The sequence below is a fragment of the Myiozetetes cayanensis genome, unplaced genomic scaffold (genome assembly GCF_022539395.1).
Source record: "Myiozetetes cayanensis isolate MyiCay16 unplaced genomic scaffold, myiCay2020 scf5-8, whole genome shotgun sequence".
Classification (NCBI taxonomy): domain Eukaryota; kingdom Metazoa; phylum Chordata; class Aves; order Passeriformes; family Tyrannidae; genus Myiozetetes; species Myiozetetes cayanensis.
The window spans coordinates 92,747,701-92,771,334 of record NW_026087742.1 but is presented as its reverse complement, the minus strand read 5'-3'; the positions used below and the strand labels follow the sequence as shown (position 1 = coordinate 92,771,334).

General features: G+C 38.7%; 1 protein-coding gene across 1 annotated transcript in view; it reads right to left on the bottom strand.

Annotated features, from left to right (window-relative positions):
* The window catches only part of COL4A1 (collagen type IV alpha 1 chain), a 122,766-nt gene that overhangs the window by 22,061 nt on the left and 77,071 nt on the right, over positions 1–23,634 (bottom strand). The window contains exons 16-38 of the mRNA XM_050333212.1: positions 23,318–23,362; positions 23,038–23,091; positions 22,552–22,593; positions 21,264–21,357; positions 20,575–20,610; positions 18,909–19,073; positions 16,928–17,023; positions 15,917–16,000; positions 15,101–15,171; positions 11,354–11,545; positions 10,337–10,505; positions 9,898–9,990; positions 9,695–9,799; positions 7,724–7,821; positions 7,295–7,445; positions 6,844–6,957; positions 6,273–6,440; positions 5,645–5,734; positions 4,960–5,112; positions 2,224–2,322; positions 2,043–2,132; positions 1,058–1,197; positions 31–161 (exon numbers count right to left, since the gene is read on the bottom strand). Of these exons, the coding sequence (XP_050189169.1) occupies positions 31–161; positions 1,058–1,197; positions 2,043–2,132; positions 2,224–2,322; positions 4,960–5,112; positions 5,645–5,734; positions 6,273–6,440; positions 6,844–6,957; positions 7,295–7,445; positions 7,724–7,821; positions 9,695–9,799; positions 9,898–9,990; positions 10,337–10,505; positions 11,354–11,545; positions 15,101–15,171; positions 15,917–16,000; positions 16,928–17,023; positions 18,909–19,073; positions 20,575–20,610; positions 21,264–21,357; positions 22,552–22,593; positions 23,038–23,091; positions 23,318–23,362 (2,480 nt within the window). The remainder of the gene's footprint in view (positions 1–30; positions 162–1,057; positions 1,198–2,042; positions 2,133–2,223; positions 2,323–4,959; positions 5,113–5,644; positions 5,735–6,272; positions 6,441–6,843; positions 6,958–7,294; positions 7,446–7,723; positions 7,822–9,694; positions 9,800–9,897; positions 9,991–10,336; positions 10,506–11,353; positions 11,546–15,100; positions 15,172–15,916; positions 16,001–16,927; positions 17,024–18,908; positions 19,074–20,574; positions 20,611–21,263; positions 21,358–22,551; positions 22,594–23,037; positions 23,092–23,317; positions 23,363–23,634) is intronic.

The following is a 23,634-nucleotide window of genomic DNA, read 5'->3' as shown; positions in this document are numbered from 1 at the left end:
GCAATTTCTGTTTTATAAAAGCATAAACACTTGCCTGGAAATCCTGCCATGCCAGGGGATCCTTTGGGACCTGGGGCACCCGGCATTCCAGGAATTCCTGAACTACCCTTTTCACCCTTATCTCCAGATAAACCTGGACTACCCGTTCTTCCTGGTTCTCCCTAGAAGAAGTAGCACACATAAAATCCACACATTAATTCCAAAACAGTTTTTCACTTTTTGTAATAGTAGATGTTACCCCTCTTATCCATCTGACTTTTAAGGAATGCCACTATTTTCCATTTGGAAACAGAGTAATTTAGGATTACATAAGCTGTTAAATTCCACTATGAGAGTTTTTAACTCTTCTAGCAATTGCTTAATACCTACATATGAAAATGAGCAGTTTTCTATGCATTTTTGTTACTATTATACAAAGTAATTTCCAAATTAGCCTCTTAACATACTTATTACATTTCATCATCTTAAAAAGAAAATCTTTTTCTTAAGTCTTCAGTAAGTTTGCTACCATATTAGTAAGTATTATTTTTAAAATTTTTACTTATAAATTCACGATAACTGTCATTGCACATCTAAGAAAAGGAATATGAAACACATGAGAATCCTTTCAGATACTATTAGAGATTAAATTAACTTTACAGACAGTATTAAAACAGTTCACTTTTCATTAATATCTGAGCATTGTATAGTTTTTCTCAGCTTCCGAGTATCTCTGTAAAAGTACAGCAACATTATTTCAGTGTGTTTATTTGTTCTGTGTGTAAGATGCCCTTTTCACGTTATTTGCTTAGTGTTTTTAGAAGTTTTCCTCCATACACACATTTCTAGCACTGTGAATTAGCCTACTCTGAACAGAGAGAATAAATAAGAACCCTAAAGATAATGGTCCCATCAAAGAGAATACATCTAAACCTGACCATATGCACACCTTTCCAGTTTCTCATAAGATACTTAAATTAGCATAATAGAAAATACAATAAAACAGCTTAAAGGGCAACAGCATCTTTTTAAATTAAGTGCCTGGTAGAGACAATTAAATCCTTAGGGATATAAATACCTTCTCACCAGGAGACCCTGGAAAGCCAATCCCAGGAAAACCTGGTGCTCCTTTGTCCCCTTTTTCACCTTTTTGCCCAGGGAACCCTGGTGTACCTGGTGAACCTGGTACTCCAGGAAGACCCTTTTCTCCAGGTGTTCCTAGGAAGAGAAGAGGAAAATGGGTGCATTTGTGTCAGTAGTATCCTAGCAGTGTTGACAATGATTTTTCAGGGTTGCCTTAGCTATTCAGAGCTACAAAAGCAAGTAAATCAACTCTAGAGATTTGCTCTCTAAATGGGATTGTTTATGGGATGATAAGCTCTCCTCATAAGAGAAGGTCCTAATCTTGGATTCAGAGTAAACAGAGCTCTTGCTAAAAATATGAGCTGAATAAAACTTTATTTTTAATTTAATAATTTCTTATAGGACTACAGTGATAAACAGACTCTTCTGTAGCATATTTTTTTGTCCTCCTTTACCATTTCAGACTTTCACCTTTGGTTTCCTAAATATGCTAGACACAAGGCCATCTGAAAGGAGACAAAGTTTCCATGCTGAGATATAGATTCTTCTCCATTGTATTCTTTACCAATCCCCTCCACAACAACACTCTTCCCAGATCACTACAGTTCATAATTAACATGCAGTACACAGTAATTCACCAAACTTTTTAGAAGGGGGAAAATACACAAGAAGCTTAATGCAGTTCACACACTAGCAGAGACAGACAAACAGGCATCAGCTGAAAAACTGCCATGCCTGAAACAAACACACAAATCCTAAACATCCAGCTAAGAGATTTGCATATAGAAACTTAGGAAACCATCTTATTATTTGTATATCACAACAGGATTGAAATGCAATGTTCTAAAAGCCTAACATTCAGTCACTGCAAATAGTGGAACAGTTTAGTAGATCAACAACAAATATTCCATACAGGTCTCTCATAATGTCCTATATTAACTTGAGGAAAACAATAATAAGAAACTTCTAGCAATCAGTACCTGGTAAACCCATTTCACCAACTGATCCTTTTTGTCCTGGAACTCCTGGATCCCCTGGGAACCCTGGGGGGCCCGGATCACCTTTTGGTCCTATGGACAACAGAGAAATTAAGAGTCTCATCAGTTAGTAAGGTTCAAAATACCTGACAATCAGTCTCACTGCTGTAAGCTTCAGACATACCTGGCTGTCCTGGAGTACCAGGTTCGCCATCCTTCCCTGGAATTCCTGGTTCTCCATAATCCCCACGTAGCCCTTTTTCTCCTGTTGCTCCATGGTCCCCTGGACACCAAGAAGACAAACACAGTGAGATAATTTTATCAAAATTTATTGAAATTACATATTGTAATTCTTCCAGTTGATTTTTGATTACTGCTGCTTCTCTCTGATGAACAAGGAAATGGCTGAGTAAAACACAACTCTCCAATCACTAAATCAATACTGAGGAAAGGCTGCAAACTATCACAATTTTACAGGTGTCTCTGCAATTACAAAGCAAGTTACATCTTCAGAAGAAATTGAAATCAATGTCTGTTTGACCTAGATTAATGAGTTATTTGAGAAATGGCACACTATATCAGGTGTTAACAGAAATTACTGATTTGACTGTTCAGCTCTCTAAAAAGGCACATGAGAACAACTAGTTCGTAGTCAGAAATGTGCTGATTCCCTGTTCCATTTAATGTTAAAGCACCTTCATCATTCCAGAAGGTTTAACCTCTTCTTCTGTGCTAGGCCTCTTCTCCAGCATTAGATCCACACTTTTTGGTCATAAACATTTCTGTTAATGTCGCATATAGCTGCAGGACAACAGGTTACTGAAGATAGCTCACTGAATGTTTTCAAGTAAGTGGCCTTTATTAAAAACATTTCAAGATGTCCAAACCCAAATTTTTTAATTAAACGTCACTGACAACATGCCATAAAAATGCTGTGTCTTCTCTGCACAGTTTGTATTTTGGAAGCTTTTAAAAACATTACTGTGATATTCATGTCTAGAGAAATGAAGGCAGCTAAAAGATCAGCAAAGTTATGGAGTATAACTAGCTTATTTTTCCTCTGTTGATACTCAGTATCCTTGGGCTGAAAAGGACAATATAAGAGCAGAAAATTGCAGGCTGGGATCTACCCTCCCAGGCTGTGTGAGCCAGGCCAATGTGTAGACCGTGTGCGGTCAGAAAAATGGAGAGCATACAAGTTTGCAAGCGTGCATTATTAGAGCAGGAGAGATTAAGAAGTTAGAAACCAAAGAAATTAACCATTTGAATTTCTCAGAAAAGGTTTCTTTATATGCATGTAACCAATGTGCCAAATTTATATTTCTGGAAACAAAATAAAATTAATTATCCTACATGCCAATAGTAGACAAGAAAATATTGAAAAACAACCTATGTGGTGTTGCTATAAAACTTTACATACCAACATATATATCAAGATCAGGAACAAATGAGAAAAAATAACCTAGGTGAAATCTTTCTAGCCTGGGAGCCTCTTTAAATACAAAATGCTGTTAGAAGCTGCATCTCAGCTTAAAGGCAGATAGATGTACTCCCCAGTTGCTCATGCCATTGCCCACAGTCCCTGGCTGTCCAAGCTGGGAGGTTCTGTTTGCCCACATGCCCAGGTTTCTCTGAGACCCAAACGGAACATATGAGCCCAGGTCTCACTCTCATAAGGAGTCAGGACACAGAGATAAGAGGTAGCTAGACTGGAAACTCTCCTGTTTCCACAGTTCAAATATAACAATTGGTGATTCACGGCCAAACTGGAAAGGAGTCTCAAGTGCTTTGTCCTGGGCTCAACAGAGAACATACACTGACAAAATGTACAGATGACTCTGAACCGCAAAGGCTACTCTGAACCGTAAAGGGCTACGAATTACAGCTAATCACAGACTCAGTCAACTGTTATTTCAAAACAGGGAAATGTCATTCTAACAAGGCCCAAGTTGAAGTACTTTGCTTGTTTCAGCAGTGTGCACTCTAATAAGGATACAGCCAAACTGGGGAGAAATCAGAAAAGGTGAAAAGAACTGTAATTGTTTCAGAAAGCATGATATACAATGAAAGCTTGAAGGACTAGGTTGAGGGAAAGGAAAGAGTACATGATCTCAATAGCTCCCTTCCTACTCTACACTTCTATTTTAACTAAAAAAGTTAACATTTATTAAAAACATGGCATCTTTTAATAAAAAATAATTTTAATAAGAAGGACAAATACTAAAAATATATAAACTATTTTTGCTTTGAAAAGAAAAGCAGGAAAGAGAATAATCTTAAACAACTGATTTTTCATGTAGCAGTAAAAATAAAAATCCAAGAAGAATGTGTTATCTAAAAAAGCTAATAACTCTACCACCATAAAGTTCCCGAAGAGACAACTGATTGCCTTTGTCCTGCATATTTCCAGATCTTTCTAAACCAACATAAGTTAATCTCTTGGTGTGAGTAGCATACATGTGTTTCTTTCCTGAATTTTCTTCTGGTCACGAAGAAATACGTGTGTCAAACAAGGCTGCTTGCTTGTTTTCTTACAGTTATTAGTTGATCTTCATGGCCACAACAGGGTTTCCACTGTATGCTTTATGTGAAAGACAGCTTTTCTTTTTTCGAAAGCTCTAGTTTTCACTTTTTAAATCTCTTTTCTTTTGAGAGTCTTCTGATAAAAGAGATAAAATTGATTTTATAAGGGCAAACTGAACTTCTTCCATTCAGCCAAAATCCCTTTGTTCTGTGATTATTCTTTCTTTCTGTGGAATTGAAAAATACCAGAAAAATATCTGCATTTGCTGTGTGAAATTCTTCAATCTTATTTTAAAAACTGTTGTCTAAAACTAAGACAAAACTGAACTCAAAGCACTACTGCTTGACAATATAAGTGTGTTAATTTCACTTATCCACAGTTAGAGACTAAAGTTACCTTTTTCTCCTTGTTCTCCCTTCTGGCCTTTGAGACTAACCATGTCCATGTTGTCTATCGTTCCAGGTTTTCCCGGAAGACCAGCTTCACCTTTATCTCCTTTGACACCAGGATCACCCTGAGGTCCAACTATACCTTTGAAACCTGGGCTACCTGTAAGGGGACAGCACTGAATATTATAAAGGCATAGAAAACTGTGCAAGAATATTTAGTAGACAACAACAACAACTTAAATTAGCTATTTATTCAAATTTTGAGCACCAAATACCATGTGCTGGAACATCTTCTATGAAGTTTTTTTTATACTAGGACTTCACAATAGCTTTGTCAGAAAGTTGACATATTTTTCCCACTAGACAGACATTAATTTTAGACTCTTGAAACAATAAGGACAGGAGTTTGGCAGTAATACAGAGCATTATCTGAAGCATTTAATCAAGACCTTCCTGCTGGTTTTTTATAATTTCAAATACTGTATTTTTCTTGGAGTAATATCTATAGCATCTCCATGTCTTGATGCCCAAACACATGACTTCTCCTAGGATATTGCTTTTTATAGTGTTTCTAATTTACAGGAAAGCTCAGGCCAAACATACTTCTTAAATTTTCTTATTTCTAGACTTATCTTCTGTTGGGAAAAAGGCGGATTTTATGATTTTTTATTTTGAGAAAATCTCTCTCTTACCTTTTTCACCAGGTAATCCTCGATCTCCAACTGGTCCAGGAGTTCCTGGCAATCCAGGAGTTCCCATAACTCCCATTTCTCCTTTGGGTCCTGAAGCCAAAGTGAAAGAGTGAATAACAGAAACAAAACAAGTAGAGTAAAGAAGTGCAGGAAACAGATTTACTGCCTATCATACTAAGAATTGCACTACTGAAAGAAAAATGGGACAAAGAAGATGAATTATCTAAAACAGACTGATAGAGAAAACAACAGTAAAAATAGTGTTATGAAAACCAGAAAAAGCACAGTTTGAAATAGGTTTTTGACAAATTCTTACAGCTTCCTATTACAGAAAACAATGCTGTCATTAACAAAGGCATTATTAGAACCATACTGTCACTAAAACTGTGAAGAATAAACCCCTCTCATTACAGGCTAAAGGTTAGTTCATATAATCTGCTGGATTTGATCCACTGACAAACTTCAGTAGCAGTTCAGTTACATGTGCACAGAGCTGCTTTGCTGACGTCAGTCCATGTGTTTTCCAAGCTTGGATCAATTCCTCACCAAGTGAAAGGTTATGCTATCACAACTTAATAAAATAAAACAGTTGTCAAAGATGCAGGTTTCTGAAGGAAAAGATGTTTACCTGCTGACCCTTTCAGTCCAACAGCCCCTTGTGGACCTGGCAGGCCGGGTAACCCCACAGAGCCTGGTACCCCTGGCTGGCCCTGGCTACCTTTGTCCCCTTTTGGTCCTGGCATGTCTAGACCTGGGATACCAGGGAAGCCCCTTTCTCCTTTTACTCCAGGAAATCCTAGGAAAAACAGAAGATACAGAATTAGTCCTTAACAGAGAACGAGGAACACCATTAACAAGTATATCTGAGCATGTACACCTGCGGATCACAAATTACACGGCATGGAGAACAAGACTCAAAGGCAGACAGCAGAATCAGTTCCCATTTTCCAAGAGAGGCTTTGAACCCACATGTATCACCCACCAGTGACCCAAGGAGACCAAAACAAATGGCAGATATCCTCTCAGGAGGCCTCGCCCTGCGTTTTGGACCAGATGGAGGAGGCGCCTGGCATGTGCCCCCGTCCACCCTCACTGAGCTCACACCACAAAACAGTTCATGAGCAACACTTCTTCCAGCCTCAATACCTACTTAGGCCAAAATTCTGCTCCTAAGCATCATGGGAGTATTTTTCTCTCACCTGGTGGGCCCTGGGGTCCCGGTTGCCCAGCCGGTCCTGGCAATCCTGGAGGGCCCAGCCCTGGTGCTCCTGGAGGTCCCTGCAAGCCTTGGAGACCTGGGAGGCCAGGATCACCTGTGGGAAGACAGGAGAGACATAGACTGAGCATCCTCCAACGCTGTTTGACATCTTGTTTGCTGAAAATGCCAGACAAGGTGCTCTGGAAGCATGTGGCCAGCAGGACCTCATTCAGCTTCTAACACCTCCAGCCTGGGCTTGGAGGAAGGGCTACTCTTTGCTGCTGGCATTGGCTACTGGTGGATGGCAGGAGAAAACAAGGATAAGGAAAACGGGCATCTCCCCAAGATATCAGTAGGATACTTCAGTGATGAATAGACTTTTTGCTCTATCTACAGGATGTGATTTTAAAAAGAAATGGAAATACAGAGCTGTATTTTTCTGGCAATGTTACCTCTGAATCCTTGCTGTCCAGGTATTCCCGGAAAGCCTTGCTCGCCACGTAAGCCAGGCAGTCCTGGACTTCCCTTTTCTCCAGGGATGCCAGCTGGGCCAGGAGGTCCTGGCAATCCCTTAGGGCCAGGGAGACCTACACCAGGTTCACCCTAGCCAAAGAAACAAAACAGATTTGGATTCAATGCATCAAAACCAATATATCATTAACTAAATGTATTTCAGTAATGCAGTGTAGAGCTTTTGTATAGAGCTGTTATCCTTATAGTGTTAATGTCAATCATTCATCCATCTACTCTCTTCCTGTGCATGCACAGTGGGAAACACAAGATGAAAGACAGTTTGGCCAGCTTTTAAAGAGAAGAATCTTTGCACACATTCCTGTTAACATGGGCAGTCACAGATAACAGTATGAGCAGCTGGCATCTACCTTTTGACCTTGTAAACCTGGAACACCTGGCAAACCATCCAGGCCAGGGGTTCCTGGAGTTCCCGGCAGACCAGGTGAGCCAGGCTGACCTTGGAAACCTATAAAACAAAACAATACCCACATCATTACTGTCTCTGCCTGTAAGTGACCTCTGCTGTTTCTTCAAGCCTCTAACTGAACTATTCACATCCTCACAGGGAGGTGTTAAAAAAGACCTGTGTAGCCTTTTATGTCAAACTTCTAGGGAAGCCAGGACTCAAATGTCCCAACAAAGATTCAAACACTGAGCTTTGTGCAGCACTTGGCTTCTGATGAGAAACAACCACCCAGAAGAAATAAATGCTGACCCTCCTCCTAAATGAACAGCCTTGTGGGTTCATCTCCCACCTCCCTCGGGAGAAACATCCAGTCTGCAAAGCTGGGTTCCCAAAGTCTTTGTCAGAAAAAGGCAATTTAATATGGGGGCCATGAGACTGAGGGATTCACAACAAAATCCACCTGTGAATCAACATGTTTTGTTCAGTAGATATCTGGTGACATCTCCTATATGTCCCACTGTGGGTTGCATACAGAAGGTTTCTGTGCCATAGCTGGCCCATGAACTGCACCTTGGGAATGCAGGAAGGAGTACTTATAACATTCTGCAAATCACTTAAAGATAGCACTCACTCAACACCAGCACACACGCAGTAAGTTCAGATGAAGCTTCTCTCACAGGCAAACATCTCAGGGAGTGGGAAATACAGCTTTAGGCTAAGCCCCAGGAATGTCATTGGGCAGAGCTGAGCTCAAGAAAGGGTCCTTGAAACAAATGTATTTGATGTGTCATTACTCTCTTGCTGGTATCAAAGTGCATACAGCAATTCTTCTCCAGATACAATGGGCCTTTTCTGTTCTGCTTTGTTCCAATGCAGTCTCAGAGGAACTAGAGGTGGTCACAGGGAAAAATATGCCATTTCTTCTTATTAAGTTTCCAACACTCCCAGCTCACTGGTGTGTGGAATCATATAAAAAATTAATGAAGACACACAAGAATTTTGGTGTTTGAAGTTGCTGCTGACATCTCATTTAGTCCTAAATGTGCTGCAGCACTATGAAATACATCTTAGGAAAATCCAAAACTAGAATATGAACATTTAGACTCCCTCTAAGTTATGTGTATACCCTGTCAATGGCCATGGAGAAGACTAAACTTACATCGAGCAAGCTGGAATCCTAGCCAAAGCGCTCAGCTGTTTGGGACACAGCAGAGCTGTTAGGTCTGGACCAAAACTGTTACAAGTTACGTCAGTATATTATTTTAACCAACGACACACAATGTTCTCCACCTCTCAGAAGGGCCATCTCATTTCTCAGCAACCTCTGTTGCTGCAATGTAAGATGCTGTACTAGATAGTTTTCTATTCTGGCATTAGCTGTGACACTGTCTGTGGATGCACCACTTCACTGTAGAAAGCAAGTGCACATCGAATGAATGCTTATTGCGGTGCTTGTTTGTCGCGGTTGAGGCGGGACACGACACAAAACCCTTGTGGATCCAGAGGCTGGAACACTTTATTGCACGACGTCTGCTACTTTTATACACTTTTTAGGCTACACATGTCAACTCTCCACTGGTTCCCACATACATAAATATTCTTCCATTGGCCACTAACGGTGTTATATAACTCTGCTTACTGCGCATGTCACGAAACACATTTTGCTGTGTTCAGCACATTTTACCGGAAAACCATATTGTTACAACTTCCGGGTCCGGGCATAATTCTCCCCTGAACAAAGGTTCCTGCTAACTTTAATTCTTCCCGAATCCCCCAGGCCAGCTGGGGGAGAGCCACCACACTTGTTGCCTTTCACAAGGGAGGTTCTTCAGCTGCACCTCCCAGTTTGCACGCAGCCACGGCTGGATGGCAGTGTAGCCTCCACCCATACTCCAGTCACACCAGCTCTGTTAGATGGATAACTTTATCTTACCTTTGGGACCTGGAGGTCCAGGGAACCCTATACCTGGCTGCCCAACAGCACCTTTTTCTCCTGGTAGGCCGGGTCTACCTGGAAGCCCAGGATTCCCTTTGTCACCTTTGCAAACAAAAACAAGACAAATGTAAATGCAAAGGCTAACTTTTGGGGAATAGAACCATTCTGATTATCACTCAAAGATTAACAGACTGCTGTACCTTGGGGTCCAGGGAAACCAGGTGGCCCAGGAAGGCCATCTGCCCCAGGAGGTCCAGGGAGTGATACAGTTCGTCCTGCTTCACCCTTTGCTCCTGTTAATGTAAAGTTGTATTAAGTATAGGAACTTATGAAATTAAACAATGAAGTTTCACCTAGCCAGCAATATTAGTTCACCCATACCATTACAAGTGACTTGTTATGAAGGATTTTTTGTATAAGATTCACCAGAAAACTAGGATGAACCTAAACCATCCTGTTTGGCCTAGAAAATTCTTCAAGAAAACTGCCCTCAAAGACTTGCAATTATACTGCTGAAAGCAAACACTGATTTAAATTAGAAAGTCTTAAATTCTGGTGATCCTCTAAGCCGTACCACTTAGAGGGCATAATTTTTTATATTTTTTTTAATATATTTTTTTAAGCATACTATAACATTACCTGGAAGACCTGGTAAACCTGGGGTTCCAGCAAAGCCTCTGTCTCCTTTGTCACCAGGTAACCCTGCAGCACCTATCCCAGGAGGGCCAGGAAAACCTCTTTCACCACGTACTCCAGGGAATCCAGGCTGGCCAGGGGGACCACGTTCTCCTTTCAAGCCAGCTGTACCCTAATTTTTGGAAAGTATAAGTGTATTTCTTGCCTGACTGGCAAGACAGAACACATCATCCTCTCTGAATATTTTGTAACTTGGATTTAGCATGGATGTCTGTAATGCTGAAGAAAGTAGACTTTTTACTGCTGAGCTCAATGGAAATAGAACTAGGTTCCACGTGGAATAGCACATGGAAATCATACCTAGTGTGTAATGCAGCTAACTGTGGACTATGTACACCATGTTCCCAGTGGTGGATATGGGAGCAGATGTGAGCTCCACATTTACATCAACATCCATATCAGCTGAACTCTATTAGTGCAGGATTTTGAAGCATTAGTTTCTACCAGGAGAAAAATATGCTAGAACAGACTTGAATCTTGTCTTAACAATCTGTACTTGGATAACTGCATTTGTTCAATCATCTCCAAGTGTCAGCTAAATCATTCACACTAGTATTCACTACCAAGCCATGAGAAAGGGAGAAAGGAATAAAACTGTTGTCCACATCTACAACTTTGCTCTATAGTCCTTAAAGTAACAAGCCATTCTGAATGCATTTGAGTCAGATCACTTATTTGCATGACATGTAAAAAGAAATGGTCAAAATCTAACTCTGAAATAGTCTGCTGTTGAAGGACTGTCTTCCTCACTATTTCCAGTGAAAACGAAATCTTCCTCTGAGAAGAATGTACTCCTCAAGGTAAGGACAAGATGTGGAAAAATGAATGAGGCCAATAAACATAAAGCATTATAGGGCACAAAATCATGTGAATTCTGATCTGAAAGACAGAATGTATAGGACAGTATGTAAACATAAACAAACAGTAGGACAACATGTAAACATCAAGAAACACACATACTGGTACTCCTTTTGGACCCGGTGGACCTGGAAATCCATCTTTTCCTGGTCTTCCTTCTCTTCCAGGAATACCTGGTTGTCCTGGGAAACCAGGATCTCCTTTTTCACCTTTCAGGATAGAATCATAAGTAAAATCTCCAGGTTCTCCTTTTGCCCCAGGGCTGCCCATAAGTCCTGGAGTGCCGGGTGGTCCCTGAAATTTTATAAATCAAGATGTCATTAGTTGTCCTACAAACCCTACAAAAGAAAACAAATATCCAGACATTAAAGTGTAGACCCAAATCAAGGGAATCACTAAGTTTTTGACTGAAGAGGTCAAATGAGAATATTTTCCAATATGCAGCAGTGTGAATCAAGAATTAATGCCGGTCTTCTTGCCTTAACCACTTTGTCATCTATAATATCATCATTTTAGATGATACATGTAAACTTACACCCCTTACACAAGACCCGCAGGCCATGACATCAGAAAATGACTCTGAATTTTCTGTAGACTATTCACTGGATTTCAATCATGCATTTTAATACAGTATCAACATCAAGGTAAACGAGACTTTTTTAAAAAGCATTTTCAGAGTTAAAAGTGTGTGCCCCAACCTTTAAGTGCTGAATTCTTTTAATACTGTGGAACCCACTTCCCTGATACAAATGCAACAAAAGTATCCCTGCATTTCCATGAGAATTTCTAATACCAACAGAAGCAGTACTAATACAGGAAAATAATACTATTCCAGTACGGAAAACCAAACTTAGCCAAAATTGCAGGTTTATACAAGGCCAACCCATGATTTAATTTCTTTCAAAACCTTTTAAATCAACTATAATAGTCATCAAATACATTGATTGTATGCAAAATTGAATTATCTTATACAAAACTAAAACATTATTTGCACAAGAGCTAAGGCTAACTGAAGGCTGAAAGCTGCTCCCCAAGTAGTTCATTCATGACATTCAGCTGATGCAAATACATGTTTTCCTTCATTATGAGCATTCACTGATTTTGTACAACTGACAATCAGTAAGTTGATACTATCAGAATATTATGCACATGCTCAGAAAGTAGTTTTGTAAGCTCTCCTGGAAAGAAATTATCTACCTACTAATAAACTATAGGATTTTCAGAATTTAAATTTTTCCCCTATGTATTTTCTAGGACTTAGATGAACTTCTGTCATTGGAACAGCCTCTATAATGTCAAGTGAATCAGAGCTACTCACTAAGGTAGTAAAGCACAGACTTCATGGACAATGTCCACTCCATATGGTTGTCTGCTTTTCACCTAAACCTGAACCAGAACATGGTCAATGGTAATCTTTTCATTAGTAGTGGTGTGTTCTGGATCAGACTCTGATGCTCTGGCATGGCTTTAAACAATATTAGCTTGCAAGGCTGGCTTCTCTGTAATTTCTCCAAGCTAAACTATATGCTGGATCACCACCTGGCTGAACTTTGTGGAGCAAAACAAGCTTAAAAGCAGTCCTTGTCTGATTAAAGTCATGATCAGAACTTAGAAGGCAATAAAAGGAAAATATAAAGGTGTGGCAAAATATGTGCTGAGAACAAATGCAAGACAACAAAAAAGCTTAAATACATTAGGATGTCTTTCAGTTTTTTTCACTGTTTCTTTCACTGATCCACTGATGTTATAGTACATTCAGTCATTGGGTAATACAGTGTTGCTTGTTTTGGTGGAGAGAGATAATGGACTCCATCTTAGTGAACTTTCACTGGCGGAATTCAGGCATCAAGGCTTTATTTATACTCAGTGGAGAGAAATAGATTCCTTGAGTAATGAACTCATACAGGTGGGGGTTTTTAACTTCTGAAGGTGCCCTCTCTCTTACCACTGGTGATGAAGGGAGCTTACATAATTCCTCTATGTTTTAAAGCTAGCGCACATGAATGTCACTGAGAAGTTATGTTGCCAAAAGGGTTCAGCTGAAAGGACAGCAACAGCTTTGGGGAGAAAAGTTCTGGTAAGACTCAGTCTATTCACACTAGGAATGGTGTCAAAACTCATGTTATACTATAGGAACATATATGCTGAGGTAGTTTTGGACAGAAAACCACAGTTTACTTACTTAGGGACACTCAAGTAGACTGACAAGATCAAATGTAGTTATGGTAGTACAGTGCTCATCTAGGAGTAATTTGTGTTACCTTTTAGACAAGTATTATGATTATGGCTGTTCTGTTTCTGGTATCTGGCCTTACTGAAAGTCATGTTGCTCTGTGTCAACATAATTGACAAGTAATCCTATCAGGACGCTTTCACAGACTTCCTTTACTTCTTAAAAAATACTTAGCTTTCCTGCAACTAATTGTGTTTTAGAGTATACTACAGATGTTTCCCAAAATCTGCATGAACAACCCAGACAGAGCACTTGAAGGAATGCTAAGTTTGCCTACGATACTAAATTGAGAGGAGCTGTTGACTCTCTCAAGGGCAGGGAGCTCCTGCAGAGAGACCTCAACAAATTAGACAGATGAGCAATCACCAACCGTATGAAGTTTAACAAGGGAAAGTGCCGGATTCTGCACCTGGGATGGAGCAACCCTGAATTTCTGCACAGAGTGGAGAATGAGAGGTTGGAGGGCAGCACTGTGGAAGGGGACCTGGGGGTCCTGGTCAATGGCAAGTTGAATATGAGTCAGCAGTGCCCTGGCAGCCAGGAGGGCCAACCATGTCCTGGGGAGCATCAGGCAAAGCATCACCAGCTGGTCAAGGGAGGGCGTTGTCCCGCTCTGCTCTGCACTGGTGCGGCCTCATCTTGAACACTGTGTGCAGTTTTGGGTGCCACAATATAAAGAAGACATTAAGCTACTGGAGAGTGTCCAGAGAGGGCCACAAGGATGGTGAAGGGTCTGGAAAGGAAGCTTTACAAGGAGCAGCTGAGGTCACTTGATTTGTTCAGCCTGAGGAAGAGGAGACCAAGGGGAGACCTCACTGGGGTCTTCAACATCCTCACAAGGGCAAGTGGAAGGAAAAGTACTGATCTCTTCACTCTCTTGACTAGTGAGGAACCCAAGGCAATGGCATGAAGCTGAGTCAGGAAGTTTAGATTAGATCTCAGGAAAAGGGTTTTCACCAAGATGGTATTTGAGCACTGGAACAGGCTCCCCAAGGAAGTGGTCACAGCACCAAGCCTGACATAGTTCAAGAAGTGTTTGGACAACACTCTCAGGTACATCATGTGATTTTGGGGTGTCTTGTGCAGGGCCGGGAGTTGGGCTCAGTGATCCTGATGGGTCCCTTCCAACTCCACTGATTCTATTACTCAAAATTCAGAAAAACTGCCACAGTAGGCTGCATGCTAATATTAGATTGCTTACGCTACACTAGATGGCACTGTCTCTCTCTCAATATATATGTACTAAAACAGCTAAGAGTTATTGGAACAATCCACAAGAAGGTCAGGGAATCTGGATCTGTTTTCTGTGAAATCCTACTCTTAACCCAACTCCACTGCTTAGCTTGTTCAGACAGAAGGTTATGTGTCCCGCTAAGTTTACATGATAAGCAAAACCAGAAATAAAACCAATATCTGACAGCTCTTTTTTTACTCTCATAGTTCAACCCCACTGCTTCCTACTTTATTTTATTAGGCATAGTTAATTTTATTATCACATCCTTGCACTGGTCTGTTTTTGAACAGAACTGTTACACAACCATGCTGATACATTGACTACCACGTGTTTTTTGATCGCATGCCTAGTAGGACGTAGTATTTGTCAAGGCATTACTTACAGGTACCCCTGGAAGTCCATCAAGTCCAGGTAAGCCTCTTTCTCCCTTGAAACCCGCTTGACCCGGAAAACCTTATCAGAGAGACAAAAAAAAATAGTTTTATTTACTACATGCTTTTACAAACAGCTCATTGTATGTGCATTCTTTGCGACCCTGAAAGTGTCTCATTCCATCCCCCATTCCAGTTATATCAACATAATGCTGCTAAAGTCAGTGAAGTTTTCTGCATTCATGTGCTCATGGGTTGCACGTCAGCGTTCATAAATTCAGAAACTGATGGTTCATTTGACTTAGGAATGAATTCACCTTACTATTGAGACTTATCATGTAACCAATGCAGTCTTGAAACTACCTAACCCATATTAATGTTCCTGAATAGCCACACTAGAACAAATATGAGGTATATATATTTTTGCGTGTGGCACTTCTCTCACATAGAAGAAAAAAGATTATTTTTTTGGGACACAGAATTTGATGCTGGAATTGGGAACGTATATATGAGTCACTGTCAAGCCTGGGCACATCGGCAAATGGTTCCCACATTATTTTTCACTTTCACAACCATCCGTGAAAATATTTGGACCACAGTTTGCAAAGACTCTTCACTGTGGCCAGTTTCTGCTTCCTTGGCAATTCTTGTTGATTGTTTTGGAAATTTGGAGCCAGGTCAAAAATAGGACCCCATTCCACCCTCCTTTCATTAGTTTCACAAACAATTTGATTAGTGGGACAAAAAGTAATTAATTTTATCACGTATGCTGCATTTTCAGAATTTAACCTATGTACTTCATTTTCAGGTAGTTAATGAGTTTTTACCTGCTGGACCTGGTGGCCCTTGTGGTCCTGGAAGTCCAGGAGGTCCTACTTTATCACACAAGGCACAGGCTTCCCCTTTGTCACCTGAGAAAAGCAAAACAACAAAGCAAATGAATAAAACCAAATAGATTTAAGATAACTGCAAATAGGTGGATTCAGGGGCAAACGTCAATTTAGAACACTTCATGGAGAAAGAATAAAAATAAATGTGCTACTACTAATTACATGCTTCAAAGAGAATTTCTCAGTAAATTGATGTTCAATATTCTCTAAATTTTTTAAAGGAGTGGCATGAAAATCAACATAAGTCTTATCCTAAGGATAATATTTAACAGAACAGGCTGAAGAGGATCAAAAACAAGAAAAGAAATATTTAGTGGTTAATAGAAGAAATAAGAAGATTAAAGCAGCAAAAGGAGAACTTCTGTAGTCAGTGTAATTTTGCACTTTTAGAAAAGCAGTAAGCAGAATTAGATTAGGAAGCATCAATCACCATATAAATGAGTGCAGCTCATTTTTTCAAATGTCCAGTTATTCAATGCTGCTAAAACACATGGTTGACAGTCCTATTTATAGATATTATAATTTTATCTTCAATTATATTCATGGCTATGATTCATAAACCATTTTCATTCCCAACTCATCTGCCCCTCTCTAATTCTTCATCTCAGAATTCGCATCTTAACTTGCAATGAACAGCTGAATTTACACTTCATGTCCTTCTTTCCAGCTTGTCTTTCAGCCCCATGCTATCCTTTATCTCTTTCCAGCAATGTGTAGGCTAAGTGAATTATAAGAGAAGTTTGTGTCACCCAACTGGAAATGTTTGTAAACAACATCTTTCTTGTATTCACCAGAGACTCAAGAAACATCTTCCATGCCCATGAACTATTTTTTTAACTAACTTTAGGTATACTTTCTCTGGACCCAGCTTAATTTGCCCAGCGCCTCTACATACCCAAGCTCCAGGGTACTAAGCATTAGAAAACAATCACATTAAAATATTATTACCTTTCTCTCCCATTTCTCCTGGAAATCCATCTCTTCCTGGGAGTCCAGGACTACCTGGTGCACCAGGTTCTCCCTGCTGGCACTGATCAATTCCATCTGCAATGGAAATACAATAAAGAATATTGTTTTGACAAGTTCAAGTTTCCATTAGAGGGTTGCATTTATGCAGTGTCATAGCTGAAATGTTTCCTATAAAGAGTGATAAGTAAGGATAGCACTTTACCTTTTATTTTATTTACTTTGAAAAATTTAACTGGGAGACTGTATTCTGATTCCATATATAATGTTTAAGAAACCCTGAGAATTATAGAGAAAAGACGGGCCCTACCATAATAAGGTTACAAACAACTTTCACACAAAATCCATTTTTATTGTACGCTTTGGCTAAGAAAAGTACTGTAGGTGAAAAGCTGTTGTTTTGACCCTAAAGAGAACGGAGAGTATTGATTTGCTGAAGAAATTCATTAATTGGGGTTTTGGTACCCCGACTTCTGTTTTTAACATTTTAGGAAACCTTCTAGGTCAAGAACAGCTTGTTAACATCATTTAACTTCATCATTCCAATTAAGCTTCCTGAAAACAACAAACTTCATATGTTGGGAACTGAAATGGGTAACAAATAAGAATATTTTTCAGGCTTGATATGAGAATATAAATTATGCTGCCTCTGTTTGAGGATATGACACAGGTTCTGGCCCAATATAATATGACATCACTTTGGCCAAAGCCAGTAGTCAAAATGTTAATGTGAAGTTTGGAAACAACATTTAAATGAAAACAAATTCTTTCCCATTATGCACTTGAAGAAAGCTAAAGAAATATCTTGGGAAGGAAACAAATTAATCAATGACTGAAACATGTTGCATGGAAAACAGAAATTACTCTTATCTTTAGGATGAGGTAAGATTTAGCTGTTTAATTCCTTATTCTACATGCTGGATTTTGTACTGCTTCACTGGCAAACACGGCAACAACTATGTATCTTCAACAGTTTTCAAACAAAGTATTTTTGGTTTAGCAATTCCATAGAGAATAATATTTCTTTCAATAGCTGTAAGGTACCTAAAATATTGTAATAGGGATATAATTCTTGACGTTGAAATGGCAATTTAACTCACAATATCAGTATCACCTACAGTAAAAGTTTTATTTCCAGAAAAGAGTTACAAACATCAGCTGTAATGAGCTAATTATCATGGACCACTTCCACATGAACTTTTGTTATTGCTTCTTTATAGAAAAAATGATAACATTTTTCTCTTAAAAATTGCTTTATCACTATCTCATAAAACATAGCTGTGTAATGTTATCATTACTATTAATATTATTATATATTTGTCACATTACTACTAGCTTTTCATTTACCTCTATAAAGTATGTGTTGATCCTGATCTGTAGGTGGCATCCCTGCCTCTGCCTGGAGGGTTGGAAGTAGATGATCTTTAAGGTTCCTTCCAACCCAAGCTTTTCTATGACTGCATTCTCCCCTACGATAGTTTTATTCTATAATAAAAACTTCTAGCAGACTAGTTTTCATACCTGTTCAGTTTGTTACAAAGACTGATACTGCAGACTTGTGAATTGTGAGATTGAACAGCTATCTTTTATACTAAGAACAATATTAGTATCTGCTATTTTCCTAATTGGAAATCCACAAGTATATCAAGGTTGGCACAACAGGACAAAGAATAAACCAATATATATTAAGGTCAATTGTTTGGTTATATTGTAACAGTCCACAATGAACTCTGAAGAAATTTTAAAAAACATTTATTTAGCAAAGAATCCTTGTTCCAGTAAGGAAACAAGTGGCCTCCTGCATTGTGGATCAGCTTTTACTTGGTCCATCAACAACTCAGATATGTTTCTTCCATGACATAGATACATCCTGATTATAGCATTTATAATCTTGTCTCTTTTTACTTTTTTTATGTGCATTATTGAGAATTCATTGTGAAAAGCAAGGAAGGGCTTTACCCACCTGTTACGCCTGGAGGTCCTGGTGGGCCAGGCAACCCTGGGGGACCTGGGAAACCATCTCTTCCAGGCATTCCAGGTGAAGGGAATCCTGGAGAACCCTTTTCGCCTTTTTCACCTCTCTCTCCAGGGACACCAGGTGATCCTACCCTGTCTGGAAGTGGTCGACCTTTGGAGAGAGTTAAACATTTATGAAAAAGTGAAAAATTAAAACACAACAACATTATCAACATGCTAGCTTCCATGGTGTTTCAGAGCAAAACAAAAAAGGAACTGTGTTTTAATCACTGGTGATTTATACAAAATTGAGATTATATGCTCACTACAGCTGAGTTACTCACTTCTGTTAGGTCCCTAGATAAACACATCATCTCTCTACCAAGTGCCTTCCTGAGATTTAGCGGAATTCACTTTTACTGGATAGCAAATAGTGTCAATGCAGGAGTCAACTTAGCTATTACACTCAGAAACTATCACACGTTTCGTTACTTCATAATAAACCAAATCTTAAACATACCTAGAAATGGAGAGCATTATCTAGTAACTTCAGTAAATAAGTACTCAACAATGCAAGCAGATGTCAGGAACGCTATAACCGAAATCGTTTGTAGGAATAATAAGCAAACAACAGCCAATAAAGAGAAGCAGTTAAAGAGATAGAAGAAACCTAAAGATCTCCTTTTAACTATTTGTACAGTCACACAGGTCTTCATATTGACTAATTTCAGTTCACAACTCATCACTAGACTTGATCACTAAACCATTATGTGTCTTGTGCAACACTGCATGAAAATATGAAAGTCACAGAAATCTCCATTTCTGTAGGGTAATGACAGACTAAGAGCTATAATTACAGCCTGCAGTATATAGCATCACCACCCTAAACTGTGAAAAATTTCCTGGAAACTATCTAACCCTGGCTCACATTATTTTATATTTAGCTCACTGTCAAGATAGAAAATGAAAGCAAAGGAGGTAATAGTACTATTGCTGCAGGATGTGCTAGAATTGGGTTTCCATGGATTATTAGCTTAATTTTTAAAAATCAAATGTCATGGTTTACTTCAAACACATACTCGTACGTATATACATAAAAGCAGTGTCATCATGGATGTGAAGATGTTAAGACTATGAAAAAGGCAACCTTTGCAGGCAAAAGAAATAACTTTTACTGATCAAGTGACATAGTCAAAAAAAAAGAAGGAAGCCTTCAGGAATTACTTTGATCTAATAAATAGTATTATTATTTCTCCCTGCAAACCTTTTCTTATTATATTTATGCAAACACATATGAAGTTGAAGTGAGAGCAAAACAAATGATCTACATATGAATATACATACTCAGGTATATATGCACACACCCACACACATATTCACACTTAACAAGTCTTCTTGCCCAAAGGAGCCATACTCTCTGGGCTATCTCTGATGAACTGTGTACCCTACTTTTTCTGTTTCAGCAGAAAGTTATCAGGGCTCTACAGAAAGAATAAGACTGGATCACATCAAAGACACAAGAAAAGCTAAGGGTCTACAGGGATAATTGGACTGCTGGAGAAGTCACTGCTTGGTGTTCGGTAAGGAGCAGCTAAGGAGAGTATCTCTCAGGATTCTTCACCGAAGCAGAATACATCAAAAATGTGAAAAAACGAGTGATTACAGTTTCATACCTGGAGGTCCTGGGATTCCTTGTGCACCAGGGAAACCTTTAGAAAGAGAAGTTTTCAATTAGGCAATGAATTCAGCAATGGCAATGACAGTGAGCTTTTAGCCTATATTATTTAAATTCACATTCAAGCTATTATATTCTGAATCAAATTTGAAGTTAAATAATCTATACATATCTGCAAGCAATATATTCAGGGAAAAGACCCTGCTATGTGCAAACTTCTCCAGTGAATTTTCATAAATAGGCTAAGGTCTGTAATGGGGAAAATGGGAAAGGGTATGCTTGATTTTCTGTTTACTGAAGACTTTCTAAAATTATGCAAATCAATCTTAAGATGAAAAATTAGCTATGGACTTTCATAAAGAAGTCTCAAGATTCTCTGTGTTATTATCCTCTATAAGTTTGTGTTGATTTTCATATTAAATAATCTCACTGGATTATTTAACTGCATAAAAACAGATTCTTGTTTTTTTCCATCTATAACTGAAAGACAGTCTTAGTTAAGATGAGAAGCAGAAGTGTCCTACAAGCTATTACAAAATGTAATAACCTGAAAGCAACTAAATAAATAACTGGAACATTACACTGTCATATGGAACTACTGAGCTCACAGACAGTACAAATCTAATTTCCTTTAGTAAGAAAACTAAAACTATAACTCAACCAAAAAGACAAAAAAAAAATACTTACCTTTTTCACCTTTTTGACCTTTCAGTCCAGGCAAGCCTGAAACTCCAGGGTCTCCTTTTTCACCAAAGGAATCTATTGGTCCAGCATCTATCATCTGAATCACAGGACAAAGACTAGGACACTAGAAACGTGCAACTGTGCCTTCATTTGTATCTCTCACATCTTGATCTTATGGTACAGAGGCCATTTGGTTTTATAACAATTTTGAGCAGTTGTGGTTATATTTGCAATTTCAGTCATAATGTAACAACTGTTGTGAGAGGGTTGTAGATGCTGAGGAATTACCCAAGAAAATAAATATTTCCCATTCTACCAAGATTCCTTCATAGGAGGAGTCACAGGATTAAGTGGAGAGCTTTTATAGAATCTTCCTCAACAAGAATGATGCCAAAAAAATCTCAGCATGGTCTAAGCACTGACCCATTAAGTTTGTATTACACTTAATTTTAAAATATTATGTTCTGGTAATTTCTGCTAACCTTGATCTGAGCGTGACATGTAGGATACTAACATTTACAATAAAATATTCAGGAAGCATGTACAATTTTTCAAACCAAATTAGCAAATGTTGGGAATTTTTCCCCATGTTAGAGAAGCAGCAACCTCAATGATCTATTTGTTGCTGACTAACCCCATTTTTTATTTGAAGTGTTAAAAAACTTACAGACTGCTCCCCTGGTTTCTTCTTGTGCATAGGGGCTGATCACTGCTCAGGGACTCACTGGTCATGGTGAGCAATTGTATTGTGCATCACTTGTCTTTCTTAGGTTTTATTCCTCTCTCTCTTCTTTTTATCTCCCTTTTCCTTATTATTATTACTAATACTACTACTATTAGTAGTATTAACTTTGTTTCAATTAATACTCAAGGCATGAGTTTTACCTTTTTCCAGTTCTCCTTCTCATCCCACCTCAGGCAGGGGTGATGAGTGAACAAATGGCTGTGTGGTACATAATTGTCACCTGCAGTTAAACCACAACCAACTGCAAAGCTGACAGACTTACTCTTTTGAACTCTCTTTTGGATATTTTATTGATTAACAATGCTTATAATTTTCATAGTCCAAAATGTTTGAAAGTCATAGTCTTAAAGAGCTCCTTTCCCAAATTTCAAAGATACTTTAAAACAGTGTATTCAGTTTTTTTCCATTAAGAAAAAATAAGGATGTGACTGATGAGAATGAGATCTGAACATGCACAGTCTCTCTTTTTTCCCCTCATTGTTTGAGCACTTTCCTTATTTAATTTTATTTTAAGTTTAAAATAAAACACAAATTTATTTTACTTACTCTTCCTGGAGGTCCTGGAAAACCTTGATCCCCTTTCTCACCCTAAAAAAAATAGAATTTACATTTAAAATCCAGATCAGATTTTTTTTTCCAAGTAAATTGGATTTCCTCAACAAATGAACAATTCAATATAGGTTCATACAACTTCCAAATGACAAGATCACTATAACAAGCAGTATTAGTAAGTAGTTTGTTTGCAGGCCTATACTGTTTTTGCACGATGTAAAGAGGAACTGCAGTTTTTAGGGAAGTACACTTGAACATATAATGGCTGGGCAAAGAGCTTGTGAAAATAAAACCTGCATTAATCAATTCATATGAGATCTAAATCAGGTCTACCCACACTAACTTAATTTCAACTTCTCTTAGTCTCTGAGCGATGACACAGCTTAGCAACATTCACTGCTTTATGTGCAGTCATTGCTTTACTGCACATCTACCTTAACTCATTCTGTGTGAAGGGAATCAAAAGCTGCTACTACGCACCTTCACACCAGGTTCTCCAGGTCGTCCTGGAATCCCAAACCCACCAGGCAAACCCTGTGTGTAGAAGACAGCAAAACCAGAAGATAAAAATACAGATGGATCTTAGCCGTGGCAGCATCAAAGCTTTAAATTTTCAAACCAGACACTAATTCACTGAAAGCAAAAACTTTAAGTAAACAATTCAGAAGGCTAGAAAATCTCAACCCATTTTAATACACAGACAAATACACATTTGTTTTGAATGCAAAAAGCAGTACTGGAAATTGAGTAAAATACATACAGGTTCTCCTTTTGGTCCTGGTTCACCATCTTTTCCAGGCTTTCCCTGTAAAACACAAAGTTCCACTCTGCTTAAACAGGCAACCAAATACATGAAATTTCTAAATACTGTGGATGAAATACTAGAACAAAACAATCATTATTGCACTGCATTAATCCAAGTGTGCTAATGCAGCTAACAGAGCAGAGGATACAAAGCAGGCAAATTGTGAATGCCTAGTTCTTACATTATCCAACACCCTACAGGATGCCAAATTCAATAAAATCCTGCTAATCTATTCCCAGATCCAGGAATAACACAGTGATTTTCCTGCCAAG